At 51.2% G+C, this 27520-nt stretch overlaps 8 protein-coding genes across 8 annotated transcripts; 3 read left to right on the forward strand and 5 right to left on the reverse strand.

Moving 5' to 3' along the window:
* Positions 1 to 161: 161 nt before the first annotated feature.
* Positions 162 to 2025, reverse strand: KVR01_006032 (uncharacterized protein; the record flags this gene model as incomplete). Its single annotated transcript, XM_044785208.1, has 3 exons — positions 162 to 1502; positions 1554 to 1588; positions 1644 to 2025. 3 exons carry the CDS (start codon positions 2023 to 2025, stop codon positions 162 to 164), a joined length of 1758 nt encoding a protein of 585 aa, XP_044644835.1.
* A 1651-nt stretch (positions 2026 to 3676) lies between these two features.
* Positions 3677 to 4320, forward strand: KVR01_006393 (uncharacterized protein; the record flags this gene model as incomplete). The annotated part of the gene is made up of 2 exons (XM_044793054.1): positions 3677 to 3823; positions 3976 to 4320. 2 exons carry the CDS (start codon positions 3677 to 3679, stop codon positions 4318 to 4320), a joined length of 492 nt encoding a protein of 163 aa, XP_044645196.1.
* A 972-nt stretch (positions 4321 to 5292) lies between these two features.
* KVR01_006321 (uncharacterized protein) lies at positions 5293 to 6846 on the forward strand (the record flags this gene model as incomplete). Its single annotated transcript, XM_044793350.1, has 5 exons — positions 5293 to 5867; positions 5948 to 6050; positions 6116 to 6284; positions 6362 to 6569; positions 6612 to 6846. 5 exons carry the CDS (start codon positions 5293 to 5295, stop codon positions 6844 to 6846), a joined length of 1290 nt encoding a protein of 429 aa, XP_044645124.1.
* Positions 6847 to 10239: 3393 nt separating this feature from the next.
* On the reverse strand, positions 10240 to 10944 carry KVR01_006188 (uncharacterized protein; the record flags this gene model as incomplete). Its single annotated transcript, XM_044781545.1, has 2 exons — positions 10240 to 10639; positions 10712 to 10944. The coding sequence occupies 2 exons, from the start codon at positions 10942 to 10944 to the stop codon at positions 10240 to 10242; spliced, it is 633 nt and encodes a 210-aa protein (XP_044644991.1).
* Positions 10945 to 14675: 3731 nt separating this feature from the next.
* On the reverse strand, positions 14676 to 15535 carry KVR01_006443 (uncharacterized protein). Its single transcript, XM_044787165.1, has 2 exons — positions 15188 to 15535; positions 14676 to 15097 (listed from the first exon to the last, which is right to left on the reverse strand). Exons 1-2 carry the CDS (start codon positions 15362 to 15364, stop codon positions 14852 to 14854), a joined length of 423 nt encoding a protein of 140 aa, XP_044645246.1. The 5' UTR covers positions 15365 to 15535; the 3' UTR covers positions 14676 to 14851.
* Positions 15536 to 16063: 528 nt separating this feature from the next.
* KVR01_006353 (uncharacterized protein) lies at positions 16064 to 17979 on the reverse strand (the record flags this gene model as incomplete). Its single annotated transcript, XM_044790614.1, has 2 exons — positions 16064 to 16408; positions 16498 to 17979. The coding sequence occupies 2 exons, from the start codon at positions 17977 to 17979 to the stop codon at positions 16064 to 16066; spliced, it is 1827 nt and encodes a 608-aa protein (XP_044645156.1).
* A 512-nt stretch (positions 17980 to 18491) lies between these two features.
* KVR01_005792 (uncharacterized protein) lies at positions 18492 to 18833 on the reverse strand (the record flags this gene model as incomplete). Its single annotated transcript, XM_044791797.1, has 2 exons — positions 18492 to 18679; positions 18776 to 18833. 2 exons carry the CDS (start codon positions 18831 to 18833, stop codon positions 18492 to 18494), a joined length of 246 nt encoding a protein of 81 aa, XP_044644595.1.
* A 2370-nt stretch (positions 18834 to 21203) lies between these two features.
* Positions 21204 to 22220, forward strand: KVR01_005789 (uncharacterized protein; the record flags this gene model as incomplete). Its single annotated transcript, XM_044794309.1, has 1 exon — positions 21204 to 22220. The coding sequence occupies one exon, from the start codon at positions 21204 to 21206 to the stop codon at positions 22218 to 22220; it is 1017 nt and encodes a 338-aa protein (XP_044644592.1).
* Between the last annotated feature and the right edge of the window lie 5300 nt (positions 22221 to 27520).

Below are 27520 nucleotides of genomic sequence, written 5' to 3' on the forward strand. Positions count from 1 at the left end.
ATAGCGCCTTCGTACAGTAGTAAACGCTCAAGACCCAGCGTCCGAGTCTATCAAGTATGCAGTGTCAATAACATTGATAAATTTACGATACGTCATCTGGCCTCACACTTGATTTGTTAGATATAGCGGTTGTCTTTAAAAAGAAGAACAAAGATAAACCATTAAGTAATCCTACGCCAGCGTAGCCAAACTTCATCCGGTCTCAACATTGTAGTTGTCACCCTCACATCAGAGTCCTCCACCACAGAACTGAGTCTCTCCCTGGCTAAGTCAGTGATCTCCATTCCATGCAAGCCTTTGAGCTCCGCCTGATCCTGCAGGGCCGGAGGCAGCGCAGCCTCCACCCGGCTATCTACAAGGAGCGATGCGATGACGCTCACAAACTCGACCTGGGCGAATTTCATTCCGGGACAGTTGCGGGGCCCCATAGCCCATGGGATGAAAGCACCTGGTGGTGGTCGTTCCAGCTTTTCATCTTTCGAGTATCCTGAACCGGAAGAGGTCTCGTGGGAGTCTGGGCTTGCAATCCAGCGGCTTGGGCGAAATTTCAGTGCATTTTTGCCCCACAGCTCATGCGAACAATGTAAGTGCATGAAGTTGACAACAACGTAGCTGTTGGGTGGGATCACGATGTCTCGACGCTGGGAGTCGCCGTCGGTTGCTGACAGGACGGTCGGAGTTGACGACGTCAGCTTCGGCAGGTAGACAATCGGTGGATATAAGCGCAATGTCTCGTACATTAGTGCTCGTACTCGCTTTAAGAGAGGGAAGACCTGGTCGTATTCTTGTGGGTTGTGTTGAGAAAAGACAGCAACTACCTCCTCCCTAACCCATTCCTGAATCTCCGGGTGGATGGCCATGAGCGCGATGGCGTAGGCCATAGTATTTGCGGTGGTGTCTTGTCCCGCAAAATTGAAGATGAACATGTTGCCGTAGACTTCCTCGTCGCTTAAGCCCTTAGCTGAGTCTTTGCCTGCGGTGTTCTTTTCCTCCTCTGACGCTTTGATAAGGGCGCTTGTGAGTGACTCAGATCTGCGGGGTGAGCCCCCTACGGCGATCCCGTTCTCGGTCGTGGTACGCTCTTGCTCAAGGATTTCCTGCATGTACTTGCTGAACTCCCGAAAGGCGAGTCCGACCTTCTGCCAGCGCTTTGGTGCCAACGAAGACGTCAATACGCGTGCTGGCATTACAATAGCCAGGACCATGTTTGCCAGCACAGTACAGAGAGCGTCGTTGTAAGCCAACTGATGGCCAGGGGGGAGGTCCGTAACGTCTATGCCGTGTTGACTGCGCACCCCAAAACCAGCATATGCGAGTACGTGATGCGCGATAGCTTGACAAGTTTCTGTGATGTTCTGTGTGGTTCTGGTCGAAGTGGCATATATCACCTCTAGCAGCAGGCGAGCTTGCGTTGAGCCTTCCTCCCAGACTAGACTGCTCACGCGTTCATTGAAAGCTGGTGCGGTCAATTTGCGGTGCCTCTTCCAGTCATCGCCGTTGAGCTGCAGAAAAGTCAGCTCGGTCAATCAATCTGTCATCATAATTGCGCTTACCGAGTCTAGATTCGGGCCAAAGACCTCAAGACGCCCTAGCCACAGCTGTCAGCCTCTTTCATTATACGCGCGATTCGATGGGTGCTATACGGTATATTTGACGGGGCTTCGGAAAATCATCAATTCTTTGGAAAACTTGCTGGATCAAGTCCGGGTCGGCAATGTTGACGATGTTGTGCGATGGTGTGACCTGCACGAAAACGTTACCGAGGCGTTGGTGTACAGTATTCTTCGCCCTGAACTGCCAGCCGAAAACATTCAGCTTGGAATTTCGCCCAACATCGCCGGGGAGGAGGCTCAGGTATGGGAGAAAGATTCTTTTAGTCAACGCCCACAAGGCACTAGTCGGGTCGATCAGGCTTGTAACGATAGGAAGCCCTGTCTCCCGAGCAGCGACGTAGTTCCTCCATATCGGGATGAATATTTTGGCCAAGAGGCCCAAGAGCACGGTGGTAAAAATGACAAAAGTCATGTCCGTGGGGATTTAGGGCCGGCCGCTATTCCACGGGTACGTCGATTAGCTACAGGAAAGTTATTTGGAAGCGTCTGTTCATTCTGAAAATTCTGAGTCGCAATCCTTTTGCATTGCACAAGATAGGATGGACCACTATGCCCAGGGGTCGGACTTATAGATCATGTAAAGTAAGCGGGTCCGGTAGAAGGTTCACCCTCGGCAAATTCAAGGTTTGCCAATGTTCAAGCACTCTAGCTCCCCACTAACTTACTACGGTAAACTACCTAGGTACCTTAAATGAATAAGATGGGTAATGAATATAACTGTAAGGAGTATAAGTTATATTATATAAAGATTATTTAAACTACTTTATATATATTAATAAATATATTACTTATATTATTTAATATTTTTAAAGTATAATATAATATTAATATATATAAATAAATAAATAAGAAAAATTTATAATATATTATTAAAATACTTTAATATAATATTTACTATTTATTTACTTTATTAAACTTTATTTAATATTTAAAATATAAGTTAAATTAAGATTTCTATTTTTAATCTTTTTATTAACTTATAATAACTCTTTAAATTATAATAATTTATTTTAAAAAATTAAAAATAAAGAAAATTAAATGTAAAGATTAAATATATATAATATATAATTTAATAATATAAATCTCTAATTTATATATAATTTAGTAGCTTAGCTACTAGAGTTTAACTTGTTTTACTTTACCTGAAAACGGGGTGTAGAAGAAGTGGTGGAAAGGTACTCTAGGCCCACTAATCCAGCTAATCCAAGTTGTATTTGTCTCTAGGGGCTGGCTTACCTATTGGAAAATGCACTTAAAAACCTTTCAGATCTCTTCATATTGTGATGTGCGAGTTCTCAGGTAACACATGCCACTAAAGAGGTAGACTTTGCAGTCACAACAACAGAACCATCTTGCACATCGTTAAAGGAAATTCTAACAACTCTTTGATAAGATGACAAAACTCACATGACTGGAATTGGTCCCAGGTTTGTTTGGACCAGAGTCAAACATTCAAGCAAGACTTTCACTGACGCAGGGAAAGCTTCAACATGGACCGTCATATTCAGGTGGACCAATGGTGAGAGTGTGGAGGTAGGTAATACCTCCATTCGGGTGCTCCTGGTAGAATGTTCATACCCTTTATTCTGAGGCCACAAAAGGCCACTCAGTGTCCATTAGTAGATGACAGAATGCCCTTCACTCTTAGGTGCCAACTTGTCTATGCAGCCTATTGGCCAAGTAGCCAGACAAAATCATTGACTGAGATGGAACACATTTACTTCTCCCTAATAAGTCTGTGTTGTGAGTACCCTAGGGTATGCATGTGTACCATCTGATGTTGAAAGTGGCAGCCCTGTTCATCAAGTGTTCAAACGCAGGGCCGATATTCACTCCAAGTTGTGTTTCTGTTTGGTTGTTGCTTCACCTTGTATTTCGTTTGGCAGCAACCAAACGTCGAATTGAGCGACTGCCAGCTCCCATTTTCCGAAAATCTTTTCCAACCCCGTCCCACCCTTCGTCCCTTGCAACGACATTCCCTACACCCTAGACCTCAAGATCAACCGCCACACTCCAGGCCTTCGAGATCAATCGCCATACTCCAGGACTCGAGATAAATCAACATGGACCACACCAACCCCCTTGCTCCACAGGCTGGCAGCACCAGTGAGATGGCCCAGGCCGATGACAGCGAGGCGACCGACACCGGTCGTCAGGTACTGAGCAAAGAGGTCTCTGAAGAGACTGTTGCCTTCATGGTTGATGTTTCTGTATGTTGTGTTTTCTTTTTCCCTATCAACACAAAGCTACGGAACCTAGCCTCTCCACAACCAAAACGGCTTCTCATGACGACTCTGACTTCAGACTTTGTTGTCCGTACCATGGTTATTCCTTACTAACGCTGTCCTCTTGTCGTTTGTAGCGCCAGCTCTTCCCGCACCACTTGCGAGTGAACCACGCAACCGCGGCAGTGACTACTCTGAAAGAGTATCACTTCACCCTCTTGATGAGGGAAACCTTTGAGTCATACGCCACGGACCGCCTCCAGGACTTTGCGGACATCCGCATCTCCCTTCACGAGTTCCTCCAGGAGGACCCCCAGCACAAGCCGCTGGCAGAGCGCTTCTGCCGTCTCATGGGCCTCTGGCTTCTGGATGGACACAACAGGCGCCAGCAGGAGATGTTGGAGTCAGAGCAGCGAATGATTCGTCAGAGGGAGGAGCGGAAGACCAAGGCTGGGAACAAGAAGAACGCCAGGAACAACTAGCAAGATCACGACAAGAAGCATCCCCTCCAAGAACTGGTCTGATTTGGCTTGTTTGCTTGACTGCGGTCGATGGCGTGGACTTGGGCCAGGGAGGCCATACCTAGGAAGCTTGGGCAAGAATGCCAGGTCGGAAAGACAACAGGCGGGGAGTCCTACTGGAGGTTCATGGCAGCACAATCGTTTCACGATACCGAAAGGTCGTTAACAGTACACAAAGAAGTTTTGTTGTGTGATTTGTTTACAGCCTGCCTGTGGTGCCCATCATGATTGCAGAGACAGCCTGCAAGGTGAACTTGCCGTGTTTTTAGAATGTAGGAACTGACGGGCGTTTTCCGAAGATGTACATTCTGACGCACGTGCTTGGAATGCTGCTCCGATCTGCATGTGGCTCTCCGTCCATTTGCCCTGAATCGTAGTGGTTCGTCCGTTATCGCCCGCCGTTGGCAGCATCAACCCTTCCAAGAGTCGGGCCGGGAGTGGGCCGGGGAAGCTCTTGGCGAGAAAATTGGCATCTCTTGACCAAGCTTGACTCGGAGAGAAAGCGTGGGCGGCCTGTGCGCCGAGCGAGGAGTTCTCCGACCGCAAATCCGGGGAAACACACTAGAGAGCATCCAGTGTAAGACGTATTGAATTCCGTTTGGCCTCTTCATGACAGGTTTGTATCAAGTGTGAATGACCTCGACCTCGGCTATGTCCCGCAAGGAACCCAATGCTTCTTGCTCCCTCACGACTGTCACCGGTGCCGTTTAAATGCCTTCCGCTGCCGCACTGGAATAGTGGATACAGCATCCAGGGGCAGGCTGGGATCTGCACAAATACTTGGGAGACCCCCACAGGACACATCCCCCAGACCCCAGAAACGTCTTCCCCAGTGACGACATAGCGGACCCGTGAGCGGTGTATTCACCCCCGAAGGCTCACGACTCTCTCCAGTATAAAAAGCTGCAAGATCCGCGAGCAGCACAGAGCAAGATGTCCCTGAGCAGCAAGGCCCTTGTCATCATGTCTCTCACCATGCGCAAGACCCTAGCCGCCGCGGCGCTCCAGCTGCCCCTCGTTCTCTCGCAGGCTACTCCTGAAGTTTCTGCTGGCAACACCTGTGTCGTGCAGCCCGAGCCCAACGGCACCGACTCGGCGCCGGCCATCATCGAGGCCTTTGAGAAGTGTGGCCACAATGACGCTGCCAACAGAGGCAAGGTGGTGTTCCTGAACCAGACCTACACGGTCAAAACGGTCATGAACACTACAGGTCTGAGCAACGTCGATGTTGACCACCAGGGCACCCTCCTATGGGACAAAAACGTGGAGTACTGGCTGAACAACTCACTCCCGGTGGGCTACCAGAACCAGAGCAGTGCCTGGCTCTTTGGTGGAGAGAGCATCACCTGGGATGGCCACGGCTATGGAACTTTGGACGGCAATGGACAGGTGTGGTATGACTACATCAACGGCACAAACAACTACCCTGGACGCCCACACTCTATCACCTATACCGGCACAAGAGACTCTGTTATTGAGGGCCTTCGATTCGTCCAGAGTCAAATGTGGTAAGTACCTACTCAACGCGCCGAATATGCCCGAATGTTTCCGAGTTTGCCTGGAACGGTCACTTACTCCCAGCGTCTAGGACAATGACGATCATCCACTCCGAGAATGTGCTCCTGGAAAACATCTATGTCAATAGCACAGACTTGGAGCATCCCGTCGGGTTCGACTTTTCCTCCCTGAACGTAAGCTTCCAAACATTACTAGAAATTCGAGAACAAGAGGGCACCAAGACTGAGCAGTATTGCAGACCGACGGGGCCGACACCATCTATGCCAACAACATTACCTTCCGCAACTGGGTTGTCGACAACGGCGATGACAGCATTGCCATGAAGGCCAACAGCACCAACATCCTCATTGAGAACTGTGACTTCTACACTGGCCTGGGAATCGCAATCGGCAGCATCGGGCAGTATGGTGAGTGCAACCTCCCCCCTCCCCCCTTGCTCCAAGGTGAATTTCCAGCAATGTGACTAAAAGAGACACCCCCGAAGACGGCGAGTTCGAAACCATCGAGAACGTGACTATCCGAAACGTCACAATCAACAAGAACATGCGATACGGCGCCTACGTCAAGACATGGACCGGCCAGTCCACAGGCTACCCGCCCAACGGCGGCGGCGGCGGACTGGGCTACGCGGCTAATATCACCTTTGAGGACTTCTACCTCAAGGACTCGGCGGGCATCTTCGCCGTCACACAGTGCACCAGCTACAACGGCGCGTCGGGCGGCTGCGACTCGAGCCAGTTCAACATCCGCGACCTGCGCCTGCTCAACTGGACCGGCACCGCCGCCAGCGACGTCGTCAGCGACATCCAGTGCAGCGCCGCGAGCCCCTGCACGGGCATCGTGGTCGAGGGCATCGACATTGTCGACTCGGTCAATGGCACGCGCCCCGCCAATTACCTCTGTGATAATGTTGTTGACCCGACTGGATTCAACTGCACTGGTCTGCCTTGGGAGGAAAACCCCAGGTGATTGGGAGTGTATGTATTTCAGCTGCAGGTTTGTATATACTCGAGACGACTGCTACTGTAATTTGAATACTTGTCTTCAACAGTGCATACAAGAGCTGTGCACCGCCGTGGAACGACTACGAAAGTCCCAGTGGGCTGAGGTTAGGCTGTTGATCGCCGAAGCCAAGCTGCAATGTCCCACCTCGCCAGAGAAACCCGCCGTCTAGTCTGCCTTTCAACACGAAATGTGGCTGTTGGGCCATGATATGCAGTAAGAAACCCGGATGGTGTTCGAGTCGGCGACCGTTCTAGAGCTGAATGCGCCACTCAGTGCTTGTTCCGGGAGAGAAACGTGTCGATAGGTCCGATGTACAAATTTTAGCTGTGGTACCCCGTCCCTCAAGAGTGTTGGCTTACAGGCGGTGGGTGCCATGTATATAAATGCGTCCTGTATAAAGCAGTGGTTCTCGATGATTCTTTCTCAAGTGGGCGTGCTATTGTCAGCGTTATTGTGTCTCCTTGGGCATTGTACACCCTGACCGATCCGATGGGGAGTTGCCCGCTTGGCCGGCAACAAGACAGCCACCATTAAGGAATGATCGGAAGCAGCTCAGCCAAGGTTTTTGGATTTCCTCGCCACCTCTTGATCGCTGACTGGATACCCTACCGAGTCCCCAGTTGCAGTGGATCCACTGACTAGTCGTGGAGAAAGGTCGAAGACCTTGCTGGGGGTATTCGTTGGGCTGCAGAGCTCATGTAGCCACTCCTAGGTCTCGTCCACTTCAGTACTGGGCCAACGCCCCTACTGGTCCGTGAACTGGGAGCCAATATCCCGGAGAAAAGCCTCTAATTGAAGAGTAGGGTCTGGGTCGAAGGTCATGTATTGGTCGGGAAGGGCGATTCCATCAGAGGGAATCATGGCGGGCATGTGTATATCATCTCTGCCGCCCCTCATTTCTTGCATGCCACCCGACCCTTGTTGGCCAGCTGCGTTCGATGTTCTGGCAGTGGGGCACTGGCGAGTATTGTGGGCAGACCCTCCGTGTTGTCCATTCTGCTGTGATGAATGACGGTTCTGGTTTGATGTACCAGCACAAAAATTGTTGTCGTCCTCGTCGTCGCCGCCGCCGCCGTTGTTGCCGTCAGCATCATAGTAGTCCCCGTAAACTCTGTCATCGCGAGTATTGTTTCTACGTTGCGTTCGAAAATGCTCGGCTTCATAGTGTTTGTCAAGTTCTTGCCCTGACGAGAAGTCGTTGTTGCAATTCCTGCAAGTCGTGTGAACCTGAGGTCTGCTCACCCTCCATGTCTCAAGAACTTGGTCGGAGAAAGTTTCCGGAGCTCTGTCGCGATGTCTTGTCTCTAGGTGGGATCTAAGCTTGTTGCGGTCCTGCCACCATCCATTTTTGTTGCCACCAGTGATTTTGTTGACCTCCCCTTTGTTGGTTTGGACGCAAGTCATCACATGTTCCGCCATAGAGCTGGCCTCAGGGGGCTGCAACGGTGACCGACAAAGCCCGCAGGCTCGTCGTCTCTCGTAGCAGAATGGGCAGCCGTACTTCGTCGGCCAGTGTGCGGTCTTGTGCCTCCTCCATTGCGAGAGGGTCGTGAGTTGGACAGGACACCCAGTGTATGGACAGATAACCGGAAGGCGCGGAGAAATTATGGTGTATGGGGGTAGCGGAGGCTCAGAGCATTGTGGTTGGGCTGCAAGTCGGCTACCGGAGCCAGACAGTCCCGATGTCCTGGCACCACAAGCCGAGTCGCGGCCGTTAGATGCAATTGTGTCGTCTCCCGTACCAGGCGGGCCGTCTCCCGTCTTCGGGTTCTGTCTTGACCGATTCTTTCTCCACCAGTCGAAGACCTGGCTCGATGTGAAAGCCAGGCCGCTCCAGCTGGAGATGAACTCTGACCAATTCTCCATTTCTTCGCCTGTCGGGTTGTGGTTGATGCTGATCATTTTCAATAAGAGTCCGTCTGGAGAGCCCGCAACGATAGTAGGCCGAGCTCCTTGTTTTTCTCGATAGTCTCGGCACCACTTGAAAACGTCATCAGGTGTCACTGCCCGTGGCGGTTTAAGTATCCCGGAAAAGAAGTTGGCACAGCACTCTATCTCTGTAACAGTTGGATTGGATTTCAGCCTGAAAACCTCTATATCAAGTCCACAGAGAGCTTGAAGTGTGTCGGTAAGCTTGAGTCTCCTGGCCTCTGAGCGGTTGGTGGCTTCCGCTGGACGGTTGCTTGCCGCTGAAGCTCGACCAGGAACCGGCTGTTCAACCGCGGGACTGTCAAAGTTACAATCATCTTCGATAAGTGTCGAGTCCTCGTCTTCTCGTCGATACGGTGTGTGATGGGTGTATGGGTTCTCTGGAAGAAAGTGGCTGCCACTGGCTTGGGCTGCATGTTGCTTTCCCTGCGTAATAAGGCGCGAATGAGTTTCTAGTCCAACATGGGCTCATTGCTGCTTGACTTGCATTTATCGTTATGCCATCGGGATTTTGATTCAAGCACGTGTCGAAGAAGAGGTCGTCTTGTGACTCGGTCGCCATTGGAGACCAAGGGCCTGTTGCTTCGGGAGGCACGTGGAAGTGAGACAATAGGCGGTACGCTAGAGTCGCAAAACGAGGGTTAGGTCGGCGTGGATGGACGGATACCTAGGTACTTTGACAAGTTCGTGACGCGGAGCACAACTGGCATAGGTTGACGTAGAAAATTAAGTACGACAAGAGAGCGAGCAAACGGCGTGGGGAAAGGACATAAGTTGATCGTAAGGAAAGCAATGTAGTCTACGAGCGGATCTATAGAAAGTGCGTGACCACGCAGAAAGAGGAAGTACTGCTGTGGTATTCGGAAGCAGGGCAGCCAACGACTCGGAGTGCACGAAAGCGCAAGCAATGGGGAGGGGCTGATAGAGACAGATGGTGGGGGCAGCTGAGCTGTCAAGGCCCCGGGATCCTGGCCAGGAGCGAGAACCACTGGCAAAAGGACCATTTGATAGCGGGTCCATCACGACCATGCTCATCCAAGTATAGCCGTGACGTAGTTCCAATGGTCGGAGGACAGCAGCAGCAGACAGTCGGCGGAGTTCAGACGGAGGCTTGTGTCAAGTGCTTTCTATTTAGCTATCTAAAAACCCATCATGCTGAGAGTATAAGGTAAATACAAGAGAAAAGAACCTGTGCAAGCCCAAAGTGCACAGTATAAATGCACATCTATCTTACACGACCTCAAAGTCCACGCCTTCATCCCCAATGTTGTAGCAGGCCGCCGGGGGGTCCCGGTCTCACTTCTGGGTAAGAAAAGTGCTATAACTTAAGCTTATTCCCAGGAATCCGGGACTGGCGGTAAGGCCTGTCTCGGAATAATTGTGGGGATGGGGGTGGGGTGTGGCTCAGTTCCAAAATCCGGCGCGCCGTCAGAGGTGGACGTTGACCAGCACGCCTAAGCGAGGGCCGACTGCGCCCACCATGTTGCCAACAGTCGTCATCAGATCCCCGACAGCAGCAGCCACGCCCCCAGCAGCCGCAGCAATGTCCCCCGTAGTCTGCAGCACCACCACGACAGCCCCAACCGCGACCTCGACGACGTGGCAGACGACGGTGACCCAGCGGTACACCCACTCCACCACAATGGTAACGGCCAGGGCGTAGCTGGACACGGGCATCCTTTGGGTTATGTTGAGGTCGAGGGCGAGGGCGATGGCCACGACGGAGATGGAGCCGAGCCAGTGGCAGCTTCTGGGGAGCGGCTCCAGCACGCCCCACTGGCCGTGGAAGGCATACAGCCCAAAGGACAGGGCCCAGGCACCGTTCAGTCTGCATGGGCGTGACAGTTAGAGTCTGCTTGCTGGTCCCCTCGGGAGTGATTGTTGGAGAAATCTTACTTACACCCAGTGCACGGTGTTGAGAACCTGCGGGTCGAGAGAGAGAAAGTGCTCCTGGGCATTGAGTTCCGGGCCGAAGAGTATGGTGACGGCAGCAGTCACGACCATGGTGATGCCGGAGATAGTGCCGGCCCAACGCTGTGCCGGGGACCGTTCGGGGGCGCCGTCGTCGCCGTTCAGCCCCCACTCAGCCTCCCCGTCGTCTTCTGCTTCGCCGGCTCTCATGTCGTCGGGCATTTCTCTGCGCTGAAGTAGATAAATGTTAGGGCAAACAGCACTTTGAAGCGAAGCTCTGCACACAGAGACAGTTCCAGTGCCTTGAGCGCCATGGGAATTGTGAATATTTACCGTGTTCGCGCAGCCAAAATAAAAGATTCCTTTGTTTTCTTCCTGTTTTCTCTTCTCGGTTTGAGGGTGACAGTATTTGGAGTGAAGATGAGGTGCAGCAAGTAAGGTGGTAGCGACGGGTTGGATGGGTTGAACGAGCTGCGGCGGCTTGCGAAGGTTTGCGATGGCTCGGCTGTTAAGTCGTAATGAGCTTGTCGGGTCTGGAAAAGTGGTCTGGAGAAGTCAAGAAGAAGAAGTTTTGAATTTGAAGAACGGAGAGTTATTAATTGCCCATCTCCTGTGGTATCGTTCATGGTATTTACGACTTTGGGTGTCGCTTTCCTAGACCCTTGGCGCAGCCCCTGGGAGCTCTTCAGCAACGAGCGAGTCCTGCTGCGTCGCCCATCAACTATTCGCCCACAGCTTCATGGCTCGGCATGTGGGTTTCCTTGGTGGCCGAAGGCTCCGCTTGCTCACAGTGGCTCAATACGTGTTGCGTAGGCCTGGTCGGAGCTCATGATTCATTAAAAGCCAAAACCTATGAGCAACAACGGGCGTCCTCCATGGCCGACCGCAGTCGTTCACCAGCAACAGCAGGGCTTGTTCATGGTCGACGTCGTGGGTCATCATCGGCTGCGGCCAATAGCACCCAAGACCCGTGGCAGGGGTTGGAAGATCAGCCAACCATTTGACTCGTCTGCCACTAACACGGGCAGATGGTCCGCCTTACTTCAAGGCGGGTTATAGGAGACCCGGATATGCTTTCTGCCTAATTCCATTGCTGATGTATAAGAACATGAATCTATTACTGGTCGTACTCTGTTTCTTGTTTTCTGCGTATCTTTCAAAGACATCATTTACCTCAAAGACGTCTCTTTTGTTCCCAAGCACCTCTCCAGTGCAAGTCAACAGTGGAAACCGATAAAGAGCATCATGCCGGGCATTTGGGAGGTTCTCGTCCAGAATTTCGACATTCTTGCTGCAATCTGCTCTACTGCTGTTGCAGCTAGGAGCATTGCACAAAGGCACCCGGAGGTGAGCCTCACGAGCGACACCTTTGCAGTTCAGCTGATAACGGATGTAGTATGTCTATTCGTGCGGCTTACTGGCCTGGGTCACCGACGGAGTCCCTGCTGTCATAAGAGCTCAGGCTCCTTTGAAGAGTTTGAGTGGGGACGTAGGGGCACTTTTGTCGACTTGTGTTGCCAGCGGACTCCTCACCGGGATATACGATCGAGGTCGCCGAGAACTTCATCAAGCTTGGCTTGTTGGCTTGGCGGCGCCAATAACCGCAGCGCTGGTCATAGGAACGGACATTCCTGTAGATCTCATATTGTTGGGGGTATTTCCATGGCTTGTCACCTTTGCCCTCCTGATAAGCAGGGCTTGCGATGGCTTGGGGAACAGGACAAGGGAGGGCTCAGGGGGTGGTGCATCCAGAAACGAAAAGCCTGGCTGGACCAGCAAAGCCGATATGAGAGCCTGACAGATACTCGTTTTTGGCTTGGATAATTAAGTATATGTAGAGAACCTAGATAAACTTGGGACGTTGGCCACCCTGGGGACTGAAGCCTTGTGCAGTCCTATGGAGTGCACGAAAGGTACTCCGGAACTTCGAGGTCTGCGCAGGCATGAGCGCTGAAAAAAATAATTTTAGGGTCGGACGGCTGGTATTCCCGGTTTTGGAAAAGTAAATTAAATGGTTTATTTTAATCTTTCCGGTGTGGTTGCAACCTTGGAAATGAGGCACATGGGTAATTCAAATTATATAGGTACGCTCTCTCTGGAAACTCGATGAACTTCAACAGATTTCAGTGTGGAATTCTGAGAAATGCCTAAATACCACGAAGAACATATTTTAGGTTTGAAATCTATGTATCTGCATTCCGAGCCTCTTTGGAAAATATTCTTCCACTGGTTATGTTATTCAAACCGCCCTACCTAGGTACTTATCGGTCAACAGCTGCTCTCTTCTTGCCCAGAACACAGTATTATAACATGCGTATGCAGAACTAGGCAAAGGAGAACCTGTTTAAGCGAAAAGAAATTCTGGGCGAACCACCATTGTAATAGTAAGGGACAAAATTTGGGGAATCCTTGTTCTTTTCTTATTTTATTCGTCTCTTCTGGATTGTTCAGGACGCCACCTAAAGTGGCAAGTAATGCTGTGCGGGATAGTACCAGCACGGTGAAGATCAAAATTAGTTGCGCCCACCGTAAAAACACCTCTACCTGAATTAGAACTCCGCCTCCAATATCTGTCGAGCTCGCACTAGCACTAAGTATGACCTCCGCAGGAGATATCTATAAACAGAGAGCCGGGCCTCCCCCCTATCGCAAGGCTTCAAATATCCCGCCAGGAAGGTGTTGTTGGAACAGAGCACTGGCAGTTGGCAACTGTCTCACCCCGCACTCACAATCCTTTTCATTCTGTTGAACCATGTCATTGTCTTCAAAACCAGGTAGTACTAACTAGCGGGGCACATCTTACCCCTCGGAGGACTCGCCTGCACTCTGATGGCTAGGAGCCGTAGCAATGGCTTCATCGATACTAGTAGTGGGGAAGAATCGGCTTGTTCCTGGGGGACAGGGGCCTAGGACGGTGGCAAGCTGTTGGAAATGCTGGAGGAAGGGGTCGCTGGAAGAGGGAACGCACTCGTGTACTCCAGATGCATGCCCATTGAAGATGGGATCTTGGTCCTCCTCAGCTGTGGAGCCCTCGATATCGACCGGCTGGGCCTGCTGGAAAGCTGTAGGTCCAAGGAATACCCTGATGGCAGAAGGGCGATCCTGACCGACAGGCTGCTCGAATAGTGTGCAGTAACATTGGGACCGGCCGCACCTCCCAGGGCAAATTAGTTCCCGTGGGTCTGACGCCGGGAGTGGGTAAGAAGAACCTAGACCCGCGGACATCTCAGGAGCTTTTCCACTCATGGGAATATCAGATTCGGTGCCCATTGGCCCATCAAAATCGCCGTGCGAAGTACCTAGCTCCGATTCAGCCGAAGTTAGATGATTGGAAGAAGACTCGACAGCCTCGGAACTTTGACGTTCCACTATAGCCACCACCTCCTCAAGTTCCTGGTCTATTTGGTCCAAAAGCTCTATCATCAACTTCATCTCATGCTTGAAACTCTCTTTCCTGGGATCTTGATCTGACTCTGAATCTTCAGACATTAGGCTGTCCTCGAGAAGGGAGAGGGTTTCTTGATGAAGTTCTGGAATTACTGAGAGCAACTCCAGGATTACAGGATAAAGGGATTCTGGATCAAAGGATGGCACTGGATTACCGGACATTGTGAATGCGAATAGTCAATGGGCCTTATCAATAGGCGATGGTTGGCGATCAGATGTGGTGTGTCCGAATGTGGTGAGTGGTGGTTGAGTAGCGAGGAACGGATGGTGATGAGATGGCCGTAAGCCTATCTGGAATTTATAGACCAAGGTCACCATCATTGGCTGCATGAATATGCAATATTGGTGCCTTTGTAGAGTGCTTCAAGAAGCTCAATGGTATTGTCTTCACTTTCGACCCAGCTTTGAAGGGCTGACCATTACATGAAACAATGCTACCTAAAACCTTTTACATTGGAACCTGACTACAACGTTTTGTCTGTAGTCTAGGTCCGGGGAGGAAGCGACTGGGATAAAAAGAGAACAGCAGCGCCTGTACAAAGAGGCTTGAATGAAACGTGCATGCAAGACACGGGACTTAAGTCGCCTCTTTGTTCATAGTCCAAGCACCTTCCTGCTACGGCACGTCAATAACGACGGAATGGAACAGACATCGGTTCAAGGTACCCAATCGTGCCACACATTAGGTTTTCATGAGCTCAGAATACCTGGGTGGATGTTCGCCGCGCTTCTCCCCAACTTGCACCCCGGACTCTTTCTCATCAGTGTAATCGGAAACCCATTCCTCGTGCCCGTCATCAAAAACAATCTTAACCGGCTGGGCCCTGGAGTGGCCTTGCTGAAGGCCAGCAGGTTCGCGCTTCTCGTCAACGCGCGTTACTGATTGCTGAGGGACCTGGCGTTCACTCTCCAGTTGCTGTCGAGCCTCCTAATATCTGGTGTTAGTAAAGGGTTCTCGCTGAGGTCGGAGCTGCGGTGGGGAATATTGGAATGATAACGGATAGGGTTTGCGACGTACCATCTTCTCGTTCCGCTTCTCGATAGCCTTCGTGACCAGCTTTTGAATCAGTCCTGGCCTACGCTGGCCTGAACCACATCCTCTCCGACCGAAGGGGGGTCCAAACGCGGGACCCCCAGCCTCGAGGCTAGGCGGGTATCCTCTGTAAGCAGCGGCGCGTCTTTTGTTGCAGCACATTGTGCAGGCGGCGTCGTGGTCGGTTAGAAAAGCTGAGAAATGATTGGCCTCGAGGGAAATGGACTGTTGTTATTTTCTGTTCTTTACAGTATTGTAGAAGCTTAAAATCGAAGCATGTCTTCTTGCGATTGCCAAGGGAATGGAACCTGACTAAATATATCTGTCGACTTCCGTGGGAGCCCTCCTCGGATCAATGAAACAACTTCATCTCATCTCGCTGTGCCAGGCGCAGGTCAAGTGTGCTGAAGTCTTGCGGCTTAGGATATTGGATGACGCAAGCAAGCTCATCCTAGCGGGTGCGAGTGTATTTGGCGGCGGAGGGATGTTAGGCCGGACGGGGTTGATGGGGAACGTTTGAGGCAGGGAAAGGCCCGCAGAAGCCAACGAATGTGCCTATTGCGCCTGGCGAATTCGCATTCGCATTGCACAAGGGCGACACTAACCCAAGCAACTTCTGGATGGTGTGTGGCTGGGGGCTATGACGTGTGTTGCTTTTGAATGCTGTATGTAAACGAGGAATACGTCGAAATTCGATGCGATCCAATCCAGAACGGAGCTCAGGGATGCGATACCCAAGCATGTTCCATCCTGTCTCCAATACAACCACCCATTCCCTAGCCAAAATCCATCGTGCACTTCTGCTGACGGGGTGGTAATATAGACAGTACGGAGTATGCCTAGGTCAGCGCTACTTCTTCATCACACCCAGCTATGCCAGCTCCATCCTTTTCGATACTGGTATGGCTCCTGAGGCCCTTCTGCATCGATTATGTAGCCAGGTTCACACCTGTCGTATGCAACCTTCGCCTGGTAACGGTAGAACGAGTCGAAGCGCACGCTTAGTGCGTCTGTGAGGCTGCGCACGTCTCCTCTGGGGTGCAAGACTTTCCACGGATCCGTGCACGTGTCTCCTTTACAGGACTTGAGAACCATCATGAGGGCATCTAGACGGCCAATTACCAGGTCAACGTTGGTTCCCATAACTTTCTTGTTCTTGGGCCTGGACTCGGTCGAGTAGAAATTATGCAGCTGCCCAGGGTCCGTCTGATATCCGGGACTGGTCAGCTTCTTGTTTTGGGAGGAGAGTGGACCACCAGTGTGGATGTAGAAATTGACGAGACACGTCCACTTACCTCGAGGTCGTACAGCTCGTGCTCACCGTCGCACCAGACTGAGTAGTACAAATTGTAGCCTTGGCCAATGATTCTTACGGCCTTGTAGGTGTTATTCTGCACCACAATTTGGCCCTGACCATCGAAACCTCCGCCTTCGCCTTCCGCCAGCGCAAAACCCCAGTACTCGACAGCGACATGTTCGTGCCTTTTCACCGCGAACGAGCCACTGCCTTGCTCCTCGTTCGCATTGCCTGCCGCAGTATCTGCGCCTAGCGGAATAGGCATTCCATCAAAATCAAGCCGTAGCTCCGACCCAGCTATCTTTAGGATTGTGGGTGCGAGGTCAATGTGGGTAGTCACGGCATCCTCGACGTGCCCTTGTGGGACTCCCGGGCCGCGAATGATCAACGGGACGCGGATGTCCTCGTCATACCCACACTCCTTCCCCGGCGGTAAGCGATGCTGACCAAGGTGGAAGCCATTATCAGAGCTGAATATAATGTATGTGTCCTCCAGGACTCCGGCCTCGTCCAGCTGCACAACAATCTTCTCCACCAGCTCATCCACGGCTTGCAGAGCCCGCAGCCTCTGGCGGTAGTAGTGGTCCAGGTACTCAACAGCAGAGGCGTTATGTTGAGCCAGCTTCCGCACCCACGAGGCACCGCTTGGCGAGTCCGGGTTGAAGTTGTCCGTCCTCGGAATCTTCACGTCTTGGAACAATCCGGCATGGCGTTCTGCAGGGACTGGCTCCGTCATCTGTGGCAGGGACGAGCTATCATGATCAGGACTAACGTCTGAGTGCGGTGCCACGGGTGCCACCCCGAGGAAGAAAGGCTTGTCCGATGCGATTGCTTCCTGAAGAAGGCCCTGCGCCTTTTTGGTGATGAGGTCAGAGGTGTGTTCATTTCGGTGGTAGATCGGTGTGTCTTGGTTGGCTTGGTAAATGGGGTGCAGGTAAGAATATGTCCCTGGGTCGAGGAGGAAGTCTGTAGCCGTCCACGCTGCCGGATACGGACTGTCGTAGTTCCAGATTGTGTGGGCGTTGAAAAGCTTGCCAGTATAATATGTGTTGTAGCCTGAATTCTGGAGCCAGACTGGAAGATAGTTTTCGTTTAGCCCCTGCGAGACGAACTTTGGATACCCTCCGTAGGGTGGATGGACATCGGTTACGTTTGTGTTATGCGGCTGTTTTCCTGTCCAGAGAGATACCCGAGAGGGACAGCAAATCGCGGTGGTTGTAAAATGGTTCGCATAAGTGGTACCTTTCGCTGAGAGATGTTTCTGGACTAAGGGCATGTATGCTATCGAGTTCATGGCTGCATCTTGATCATCTGTGAGGACGAACACGACATTCTTGGGCTTTGTCGTAGGGCTCGGGGCCGTCGTCTCGCCGCCAAGCACTGCCTGGGCATCATCTTGGGGTGGCAGGTTGGCACGAGCAATGCCTGCACGCATCAGGGCAGCTAGCCAAGCTGACCAGAATATGGGCTGCAAATGCATTATAATCAGCCAAATATCAGATGGTGTCTTGTCGTTTTGTACTAAACTTCAACACATGTGGTCTTTGAACGGAACATGAACCAAGCCATTAACTTAAGAGGACCCTCCGGATTACGCCATACACAGTAAATATGCCGCAAAATAGGGGTGGGTTCAGGGTGGGGTAGGACGACTCATTGGCCAATCCAAGTACATTGAAACCAAAGGTGCTGCCAGTGGATGCCAAACCCCCTACCAACCCGTGGACCCTTTGCACCGGCGCGACGCTGATTTATTTCAAATAGCGACCATGTTTTCTTTTTGACGAAAGTAAATTTCCATTTTCAGTCTGGAATACGGGTATATTTGGATAAATATAAGGCCACCCAATCTGCCAGGTAAATTCTGCACAGAAATTGGGTAGTATTGACAACTCCCATGCTGCTCCTACATCCCACTATGATTCCGCACAGTGGCATGCATGTTGAGCATTGGCCATTGATAACCCTCATCCAGCATGTTATGCAGTGCGCTCAAGCACACTGGTCATTCTCGAACCGCTGCTCGATGTTGGGCGGCGACTGCACGACACACTGGCCGATGTCGTTGCAAGTGCCATCAGCTTCGGTTCCCGAGATTCTCTGGGTACAGGCCTGACCCTCAGTTGAGGCGGCAGCATTGTTGTTGTTGTTGTTGTTGTTATTGTTGCCCCTGGCTGGGACTGTGAAGCGTTAGCTCAGCCTGTGCTTGAAATTGACGTCTAGAATCTGGCGTCCAAATTCAGGTGCACTTTTTGGAGAATGGTGTAGTCACTTACCAGCAATGGCCTGGCCAGCGAGGACGGCGAAGAGAGTGACAATGGCAGCGAAACGCATTTTGGAAGTCTGCACGTAAACGTGGCTGTCGTAAAGTGATGGTCGGAAAAGTATATACTTGGAAAACTAGGTGGTTGTGCCTGACAACTGGACGAATAATAGGTAGGCTAATGAAAGATGCTGGAACGTGTTCGGATGGTCGCTTCAAATCAGACCAAACCCGGAGATGATATTGATTTATATATTCGGTGTTGTTGTGTGTATTGACTTCAACCGTTGGCCACATATAACTGCGAAACAGGAGAAGCTTCCTCCCCCACAGGCGCTTCAAACGGGTTTTGGCTGTGGGGCCCATGGGCACATATGATCGACGTCTTGATGCTAAGGCTGCTGTCACGACCGTTCAGCTCCTCAAACAAAGGTTGACTAAATTTCAGAGTGCATCTGTTTGGGGTGCGATACGCTAGGGACGATCTTTTAGCCCCACTGGAAGCGTACCTGGGTATCCGCCCACAAAATAAACGTTGGATCGCCATCCCGAGACACCCAGGGGCGTTCGGTGATCCCTAAACAACCAATGTCAACCACGATACACCTTGCTGGTATCCCAAATACAGCCACACATATGGATCTGAATGCAAAATAGGGAGATCTGCCGAGGTCAGATGCATCATAGCCAAGACAAAAACAGGTGCTTTCTTGTTCGAGGTTGCGGCCGAGGCAGCCTCCCCGTCCATTCAGCCCAGTCGCGGCGTGCATGGCATTCGCAAAGGGGTAACCCACCGCCAAGAGTTTGGGGAGGTTTTGGGACAGGCCCAGATCCCTCTGTTACAGTTTTACCTCGAGGCGCATGGGTCATGCCATGGCGGGGTGCAGCCGCGCGCGCTTCCACACCCTTGTTTTTAGTCATCGGTATTGAGCCGTAGACCTCGGAAGACGTCTTGTAGGTTTTGGCCTAGCCTTCTGTTTTGGGCACTTTTGGTATTGGCTGCAGCTTGAGGGGTCTGTGGTGGCCATGTGTAATCGCATGATGCGATCGCCTGATGCGGGAGGCTGTTCTATAACCGATGAGTTGCACATATACGTGGGGACATAATCATACATGACCAGGCGATATATTGTCTTCGTTTTGTTTCAGTCTGCCCAAGATTTTGGAAGACTTTGGTGTGCAGATCGCAGGCGTTATGATGGGTGCTGTCAACTTGAACTGGTCTTTGATCCCAGTTGTTGCCCCGGCTAAGGGCTTTTCCACTGCCATCGGAGCAAGACTTTAGGTCAAGGAGCCTTATAAGTATATCATAATCGCAGAGTCGCAGCTGGCCTGCGTCTACACTCTGTGAAGTTCATGCCAGATAAAAACAATTCCACTTTCAAGTAGAGCTAGCTAGGCCAAGACCGCTCTGTTAGACGCATTGTGGATAATTATCGACATTGGTCTTAACGCTCCATTGTCTTGCCAATACCGTAGGCCTGAGGCATTTTTTGATGGTCATTCTTCCTTCATTGTCTTGAGAAACGAACGCTTAGGTGATGCTAACTCGGTACCCAGGGTTACAGGGTGTTGTCTGATTTTAATTCTGTATAGATTCGCAAGGATCATTTCAGCGAGTATGTGCAATATCGTATACTGTCGAATGTTCATATTCGATATAAAACTGTTATGAGAGCTTAGAAGAGTTTGGCTATTCCAATAAAAGTCTTTCACGACAAAGCTACTGGGCTTATGTCACTTGGTCGCAGCATCATAAGTACATTCAAAATGGATATCAGTGCAAGATGTGGCCGAACGATGGGTGCTAAGAGCAAGTGATGCCCGACACAGTTTGAAAATGATAATTGCGAGCAGACATTCATTCACACTTCCTTCAATATTCGAATAGCCAACTAGCATACTACCAATACTTAGCTTTACCCTAGTATACCTTAGTACCTGGGTAGATAATGAGCGGATGAACATAGTATTCTCATAAAATTGCTGGCTATAGACCCAGTCCGGAGCCTCACCAGACTAAAGGCACCAGTGTGCGATAGTGCGACATGGCGTGAGTCGAGATAGAGTCCGTCTACTGGAACTTTGAAAAGTATGTGGGCTTCTTTTGTCCCAAATGAAGAAATCCATCCCGCTAGTAGTAGTTGATCAATTTCTGAAATTGCTGGATTTCCTCCTATCGTCTATAACATAAATTGAAGTACTCTGACAGCAAATTTAGTGGTTTAACGAAACCCTCTTCATCACGAAAAGATCCAATTGATCCTACTTCCTGATATTAAGCCACTTCATACTGCCGATGAAACATGTACACAATGGCAACCAGACAACGCGCGGATGCTAAAGAGCAACTCATCAACACTTTCAGTCGGATTTGTTACCCGCATTGGAACATCAGAACTAGAACACGCATACTACGCCCTGAAAGACCTGAGTATTCTATGATCACAGGCGACGAAAACGACAGTGCAACTACCAGGCGACAGACTGTTTACCGACTCCTCCATAACAGCCTCGTGGGCGAAAATGTATTCCGTAATTACCTATCTTTTGCCGAAAACAAATGCATCCTCACCGCTGTCACCGCAATACTGTTTGACCAAGAATCGAGCACTCGGGGGAGTATTCCCAGTCAAATGGTCCAGACGACGGACCCGGCCCCGTTGCAAAGCCTTACACCTCTTTCAGCTTTGACAGTGTCAAGCCAGTCGGGGAGGCGTATGATCAACTCACTGATCGAGCACATGCTTCTGATAGACTACAACATCGAAGAGCGGCCCCTGCGGCCCCTGGACCCCGAGCCGGCATGGATAACACACTACATGAGCAGGGTTGTCTGTCATGGGGTCTGCAAGAGACTGGTTCAGTTCACGGATGAGTGCAGAAACGGGAAGGACATCCCATACCGCCGGCTCGCATGGATGGATACTTTGATTCAGAGATACGAGGACAGTACCGTTGCCGACGACTACTCAGACATCGGCCTCATGCTTTATTTCTTCTGGACCCGCCGACGCGAGATCACCAGAGAGGAGTACTTGGCTGGTATGACGGGATACACTGGTGTTCTACATGAGATGCTGTGCGAGATCCCCGTTGTCGGCAAGGACCGGGTGATACGGAAGCTTTCTGTCGACGTGCACAAGCTTATCCCACACTGCGTTCATGACGAGAGCAGTAGGACCCAGCTGATTTCGAAGGCTAGGTGGATGGCGCGGGAGCTTGAGATAGAGATACAGGTACCGCAATTTGCGTTCTCGGGCCTGTCAAGGCCCGGTACTACAAGGGCTGGAGGGTCTGCCTCAAATGTCCACCGACAGACCGTCCGCAGCAACAACAACAACGATGACGACCGCGACGACCGCGACGACCGCGACTACGACCAAAGGAGCGCGGCATCGGTCGAAACTCTGCCACCCACCTATGAAGAGGCAGTGATGGAGAACATGTCCTTGTGATGGTGACTATAAAACGTGGAAGTTGCACGCGCGGTGACTCTAGTCTGGTGGTCGTGGAAAATCAAGTGTTGGAACACTGGAGGGGATTGACTTGGCTGGCTTCCCCAGTGTTGCTGTGCACGCACACTGCCTTCTGTCGTGGGCTTAGCGATCGATAGCAGACAGCCTTCAAATGTTGAAAGTCTTCGTGGCCATGTGTCCAATAAAATTCATTAGTAATTCCGAAGTGCATGTATCATTGACAGTACCAGTAGTGCCTCCATTTTGTCCAGGCCTCTGCTGACGACATGGACAAGCAGCTTTCACCAGGCAATCCAACTTCGAGGTTGATCTTCCTCATCCCACACTAACTCCCTGACTGGAGGCGCGAAGTCTTCGGATTTTCCCCATCTTTCAAACATCCAGTCCTGCAAGGGCCGTAGCCTCTTCTCCCACCTATCCGGCAACCATTCAAAAAAGCCTCCGTACCAGCCTCCTCCCCACCACCAGTCGAGCGGATTAGCCGGCTTGTCAGGCCCGGGCTCCCTGGGACCATACTGCTCCTCAAAATCGTCCAGCCGCTCCACAGTTGACATGTTGAAGTCTATCAGCGCTATCCTTCCGACTGTTCCCGCTTTCTCGCCCTCACAGATCATGATGTTTCGTTGGGAGATGTCGTGGTGGCGGACGCCGATGAAGGCGATCCTTGATATGAGTTCTGCAAGCCGTGCCAATGTCTCTAAACGCTCTGATTCGGGTAACGCATGCTGATCAAACTCAAGCATCGAATTGCCGGGAATTCGCTCGATGAGAATCATCCGAACGTCTCTCATTATGTTTCGTCCACTCGGCAAGCTCAGTGGCAGTTGAAAGGTCCACGAGCCGTGGAATTTAGGGACTGATGTCCCGCCAACCCACTGATCCAGCTCCTCATATGCGCCTACCTCTCTACAATAGTCCATGTCTGACTGGAACGTAACGTCTCGAGGCAAATCTGACCACATTGTGTCGCTGAAGCCATAATACAAAGGATCATATATCTTTGCCACGTAGTTTTCGTCCTTTTCGTCCTTTTCGTCGTGCTTGTCAAGGCGGCATACAACTAGTTGTGCACCGGCGTCGCTTTTCACACGCAGCTCTTCCACGATTTCCAGCTTTCGTATATCCTTGTAGTCGGTCTCGCCTTCCATTGGAGGGTTTTCGACGCACAGGTCGACAAGTGTCTTCTGCCGTAGGTCCTTTTCCAATACTCTATCCCGCAAATCATCATAAACTCCATAATCTGGACCAAAAGGCGGACATGCCTCGTGCCTGCAGATTGTTAGGCTGAGACTCCTTGTGTAAGGGTTTGGTGGTCGAAGTGGCTCCGGTGGTGGGCTCCAAGGCCCAGGTTGCACAAGCGTGTCCGTATTCGGAGCCTCATAAACAGTGGTAGGTTCCTCCACCTCAAATTTAATCGACTCATGGTCGGGAGAAGGGACGTCTTGGGCAGGTTTGGTAGAGGTCAAATGCATCTTCAGACGACCGCAAGGCGCAGCAACGCGCTCCAAGTCCCGCTCCGCTGGAGAAGAGACATCGCTTTTGTCCTCTCCAGTTTCTTTGTGTGAAGAAGATATTTCGCAGCCGTGATATTCATCATTGTCGTCCTGTCCGCATTGCGATGGCCGCTCATTCGCCTCAGAATGGGTTACATCTTCGACGAGGGGGGCAGAAGGGCCATCAGATGCAGTCTCTGGCTCCCCATCCCTGTCATTGGACTCGACATCTGGGAGATGCGTCGTAGACCTTCTTTGTGGGCCCAGGTTCCATTTTATCTCATCTTTTCGTGGGATTTCCAGATCGGCCTCGTTTCTAGAGATGGGGAAGGTGTTAGCGCGCTTCTGCGAGCGTAACTCAGGATCCAACTTTGGAGATCTCTTGTCCGCCATCAGTGATATTGAGCGCCCTGGTAGCAGTCTTTCTTGGGATCGAGAGCACCCAACCAGAATGAGACCAAATCAGCACACCCGGGCTGCCGTCATTAAGTCAGTAAGCCTACTGTCAGGCTCATGAAAGATCTCAATGATCCACGTTTCCAAGAACGTGACGCGTCGTCGATGCGCAGGTGCTGCAATGCAACACTGCTGTCGCTTAGCAATGTGCAGGCGGCTACGCAGACCAACGGCAGTGATCGAGAACCCCTGGAGATTTCCAGGCCCCTTGGCAAAAGCCAAGCTACCCAAGTATGTAGGTAAGCGCCTACAGTAGACGGGGCTCAAATCCCGGGCTGCCGATCAAACGATTGCTTCTCGTCCTTTACCTCTGAAAACCCGATAGCGTTTTCTTGAGCGACTGAGGTGCTATGTATGTTTTCAGAATTAAGTCTTCAGATGTCACCGAGATTTCAGTGCAACGGTGATGGATGGCGTCTATAGCTTGGACGACGCCATGTACCAGCGGGACTTCTCTTCATGCTAAATCAGATGCTCAGGTGGTGCCGCCGATCTGCAGTTGGTTCTTTATAATCATGTCCGATTTTATGAACCTTTTTTCAACGATCCAGCTGCCTGTTCAGCTCACTATGTAGGTTGATTCTTGGTGTCAAGGCCGGCAGATAGACCTACCCAACCAAGCTTTTATGGTCAGATGCCAAATCGAACTCGTCAAAACTGAGAGTTGCGTGTATCATTTGTAAATCTAGTCCTCTGATGTTGCCCATCGCTCGCCGCTACCAAAGACGTGTACTTCAGTGTTCACTACCTACATGAGCAGGTATCAATCCCATCTGGCTTCCTCATCGTACCATCTCAATTCTCTCCACGGAGGCTCGAAGCGATCATCTTTGCTCCACCTTTCGTGCATCCATTCCTGCAAAGGCCGAATTCTGCGGTCCCAACTCGCAGGCAGCCACTCCGAAAAGTACCTAGGGAAGAAGTCATTGATTCCCATGAACCACCGGTCAAGCGGGTTGGCGGGCTTGTCAGGCCACGGATCTGGAATGAATCTCGTGTCGTCCTCCTCCCACGTCACCACCGACCCCGAGAACCCTACTATTACCATTCTCCCGACCTCCCCAGGTACCTCGCTGTCACAAAGCATGATATTTGACGGGCGGGTAAGTTCGTGGCGCACGCCGTACCACGATGTCAGTTCCAGGATTTGTGCCATGCGGCCCAGCGTTAGCAGGCGCTCCGATTCGGATATCGTGTTCTTGTTGAACTCGACCATTGACCTCCCATGAATTCTCTCGATGAGAATCATTCGCACGTCTCTCGTCCTTTTTTCTGTTGGGAGAATCAGAGGAATCTGGAAGGTCCAAGAGCCGTGGAAGTACGGGACCCCAGGGTCTTCCTGTCTGACGACGAATTTATGCATTTCGTTGTATGCAGCCGCTTCCCTGGTGTACTCCATGTCGGAAGTCCATGTGACGTCTGCAAACAAGTCATCCTCGGGATCGTAATATAAGGGATCATATATCTTTGCAACGTAGTCCTGCGAATCATCGTCCAAGCGGCAAACGACAAGCTGGGCTCCGCCGCCACTCTTCACATGGAGCTCTTGCACAATGAGGAGCGTTCTGCTCTCTTCCTGCTCTGTTTTTCCTTCTAGCGGTGGGTTCTCTAGGCACAGATCGACAAGTGTTTTTTCTTCTACTTCCTCTCTCGGTATTGGCCGCCGTGTGTCGTCTTTATGGGGGTAGTAGGCGCCAAAAGGTGGGCTGGCCTCATGCTTGTGAATTTTGAGGCTCAAGCCTGTCCTGTATGGGTTCTCCGGACGATTGGGTTGCGGTCGCGGTTTAGCACGCCAGTATTGCCCACAGTGCATGCAGGTGTCCGTGTTGGGATCATTTTGGACCAACACGGATGCGTCCGACCCATGGCAACTCAATTCAGTCTGGGTAGAAGAGCTTATTGTCGAATGCGTGATCAAACCCGAAGGGAATGTTGGAGCGGCCGCAGGAGACAGCACATTGATCTTGTCCTCTAAGCTCTGGCCGTGGCAAGTGGAAGGCTTCTCTTGGGTAGATATGTGCTCTTCAGGAGCGCGGTCTTGCCCAGTTTGCCGCTCACTGGCCTCTGCCCGAGCCGTGTCTCCAACTTGCGAAGCGAACGAGTTGTTGGACGTACTCTCTGGTGGCTTATGCTGTTCTTTGAATTCTTCTCTGGTACGGGTCGCCGTAACCGTGCATTGTGAACACTGCCTGCAGCATTCGTCTTCTTCTGCTGCGGTTCTCGTACGATGTTCATGTTGAGTGACAGGGAAAGTCCTAGCACGCTTGGGAGGGCTGAGGTCAGGACTCCAGTCGATAGATCTTTTGAAGTGAGGCATTTTGTACTGGCAGTAGTACTAATAGTTTATTCCAAAATGAAACCGCTCAATAATGGTGGAGAATTATGGAAAGATCTAGGATCTTGTCGTGCCGGGAAAATGATGCTTAATAGCAGGACAGTAGACATGGGCAACCGCTTGCTATATCAGATGCCCTGTAAGCGCCGTGGCGCCGCAGTGACGGTAGGCAACGGCAGGCAGCACAGCGGCAACCCTGCCGTAGCTTCGCCTTAGCCACCTATCTGGTGCACGACAAAGGCGGTTAAATGAACCAATGTCGGAGCTGGAAGGACTTCAGACGGCCCAAGCATCTGGGCTAAAATTGGCTGGCGTCTGGGATAGGGCCCAACACGTTGATGGACCGTCAATCGAGCGGACACCTCTCGCGCCCGATCCACCATTCTTCTCCAGGTGGCCGGTACGGAATGATGTTGGCGGCAATAAACCAGTCAGCGGGAAGTCTCAACCTTGGAACATCCCATGAAGTCCAAGATCGCGCGCGGCTACTCTTAGAAGCGGCAAGGTCAAGGTTGGTTTCAGTGCTGCACTACACTGATTGTGCCGCCAAGCTGCAGTTGGGCTGTTCTTGTTCAATCCAAATCATCTTTTCTCAGCAATTCAACTTTAAGGGACAATATTGAGGGTCGGTTGAGGCTACACCAAAACATAAACAGACGATGTGCAGAGAATCAGGAGGTTGGGGAAGGCTTTATGCAGTCGGGGCCAAATAAAACTCGTTATTTACATCACACCTATCGAACTTTTACCACTGCAGGAAAGCACCACAAACATTTTACTTGAGTACTTTCTAGGGTTAGTATATAGGGGAGACAAAACCGCCACTTCTCATGGTATAAGTATCTCATTCTGCAAGATCCCATTGCTTCATATGTAACAAACAGTTCGTCATGTGCCATGTATTGATATCTGTGCTTTTAGGCCTCTGTCACGACAGCTTCAGAAGATAATTAATTTTAGAAGACTAGCCACCGAGAGGATTAATGCCAGTGGTA

The sequence above is a fragment of the Diaporthe batatas genome, assembly GCF_019321695.1.
Source record: "Diaporthe batatas strain CRI 302-4 chromosome Unknown Contig00006, whole genome shotgun sequence".
Lineage (NCBI taxonomy): Eukaryota > Fungi > Ascomycota > Sordariomycetes > Diaporthales > Diaporthaceae > Diaporthe > Diaporthe batatas.

Bases quoted from the DNA above. Each gene is read 5' to 3' on its own strand.
- KVR01_006443 (XM_044787165.1), bottom strand. From the start codon at position 15,364: ATGTGCTGCAACAAAAGACGCGCCGCTGCTTACAGAGGATACCCGCCT. The intron at 15,098-15,187 runs GTACGTCGCAAA...ACCAGATATTAG, and splicing joins AGAAGCGGAACGAGAAGATG to GAGGCTCGACAGCAACTGGA.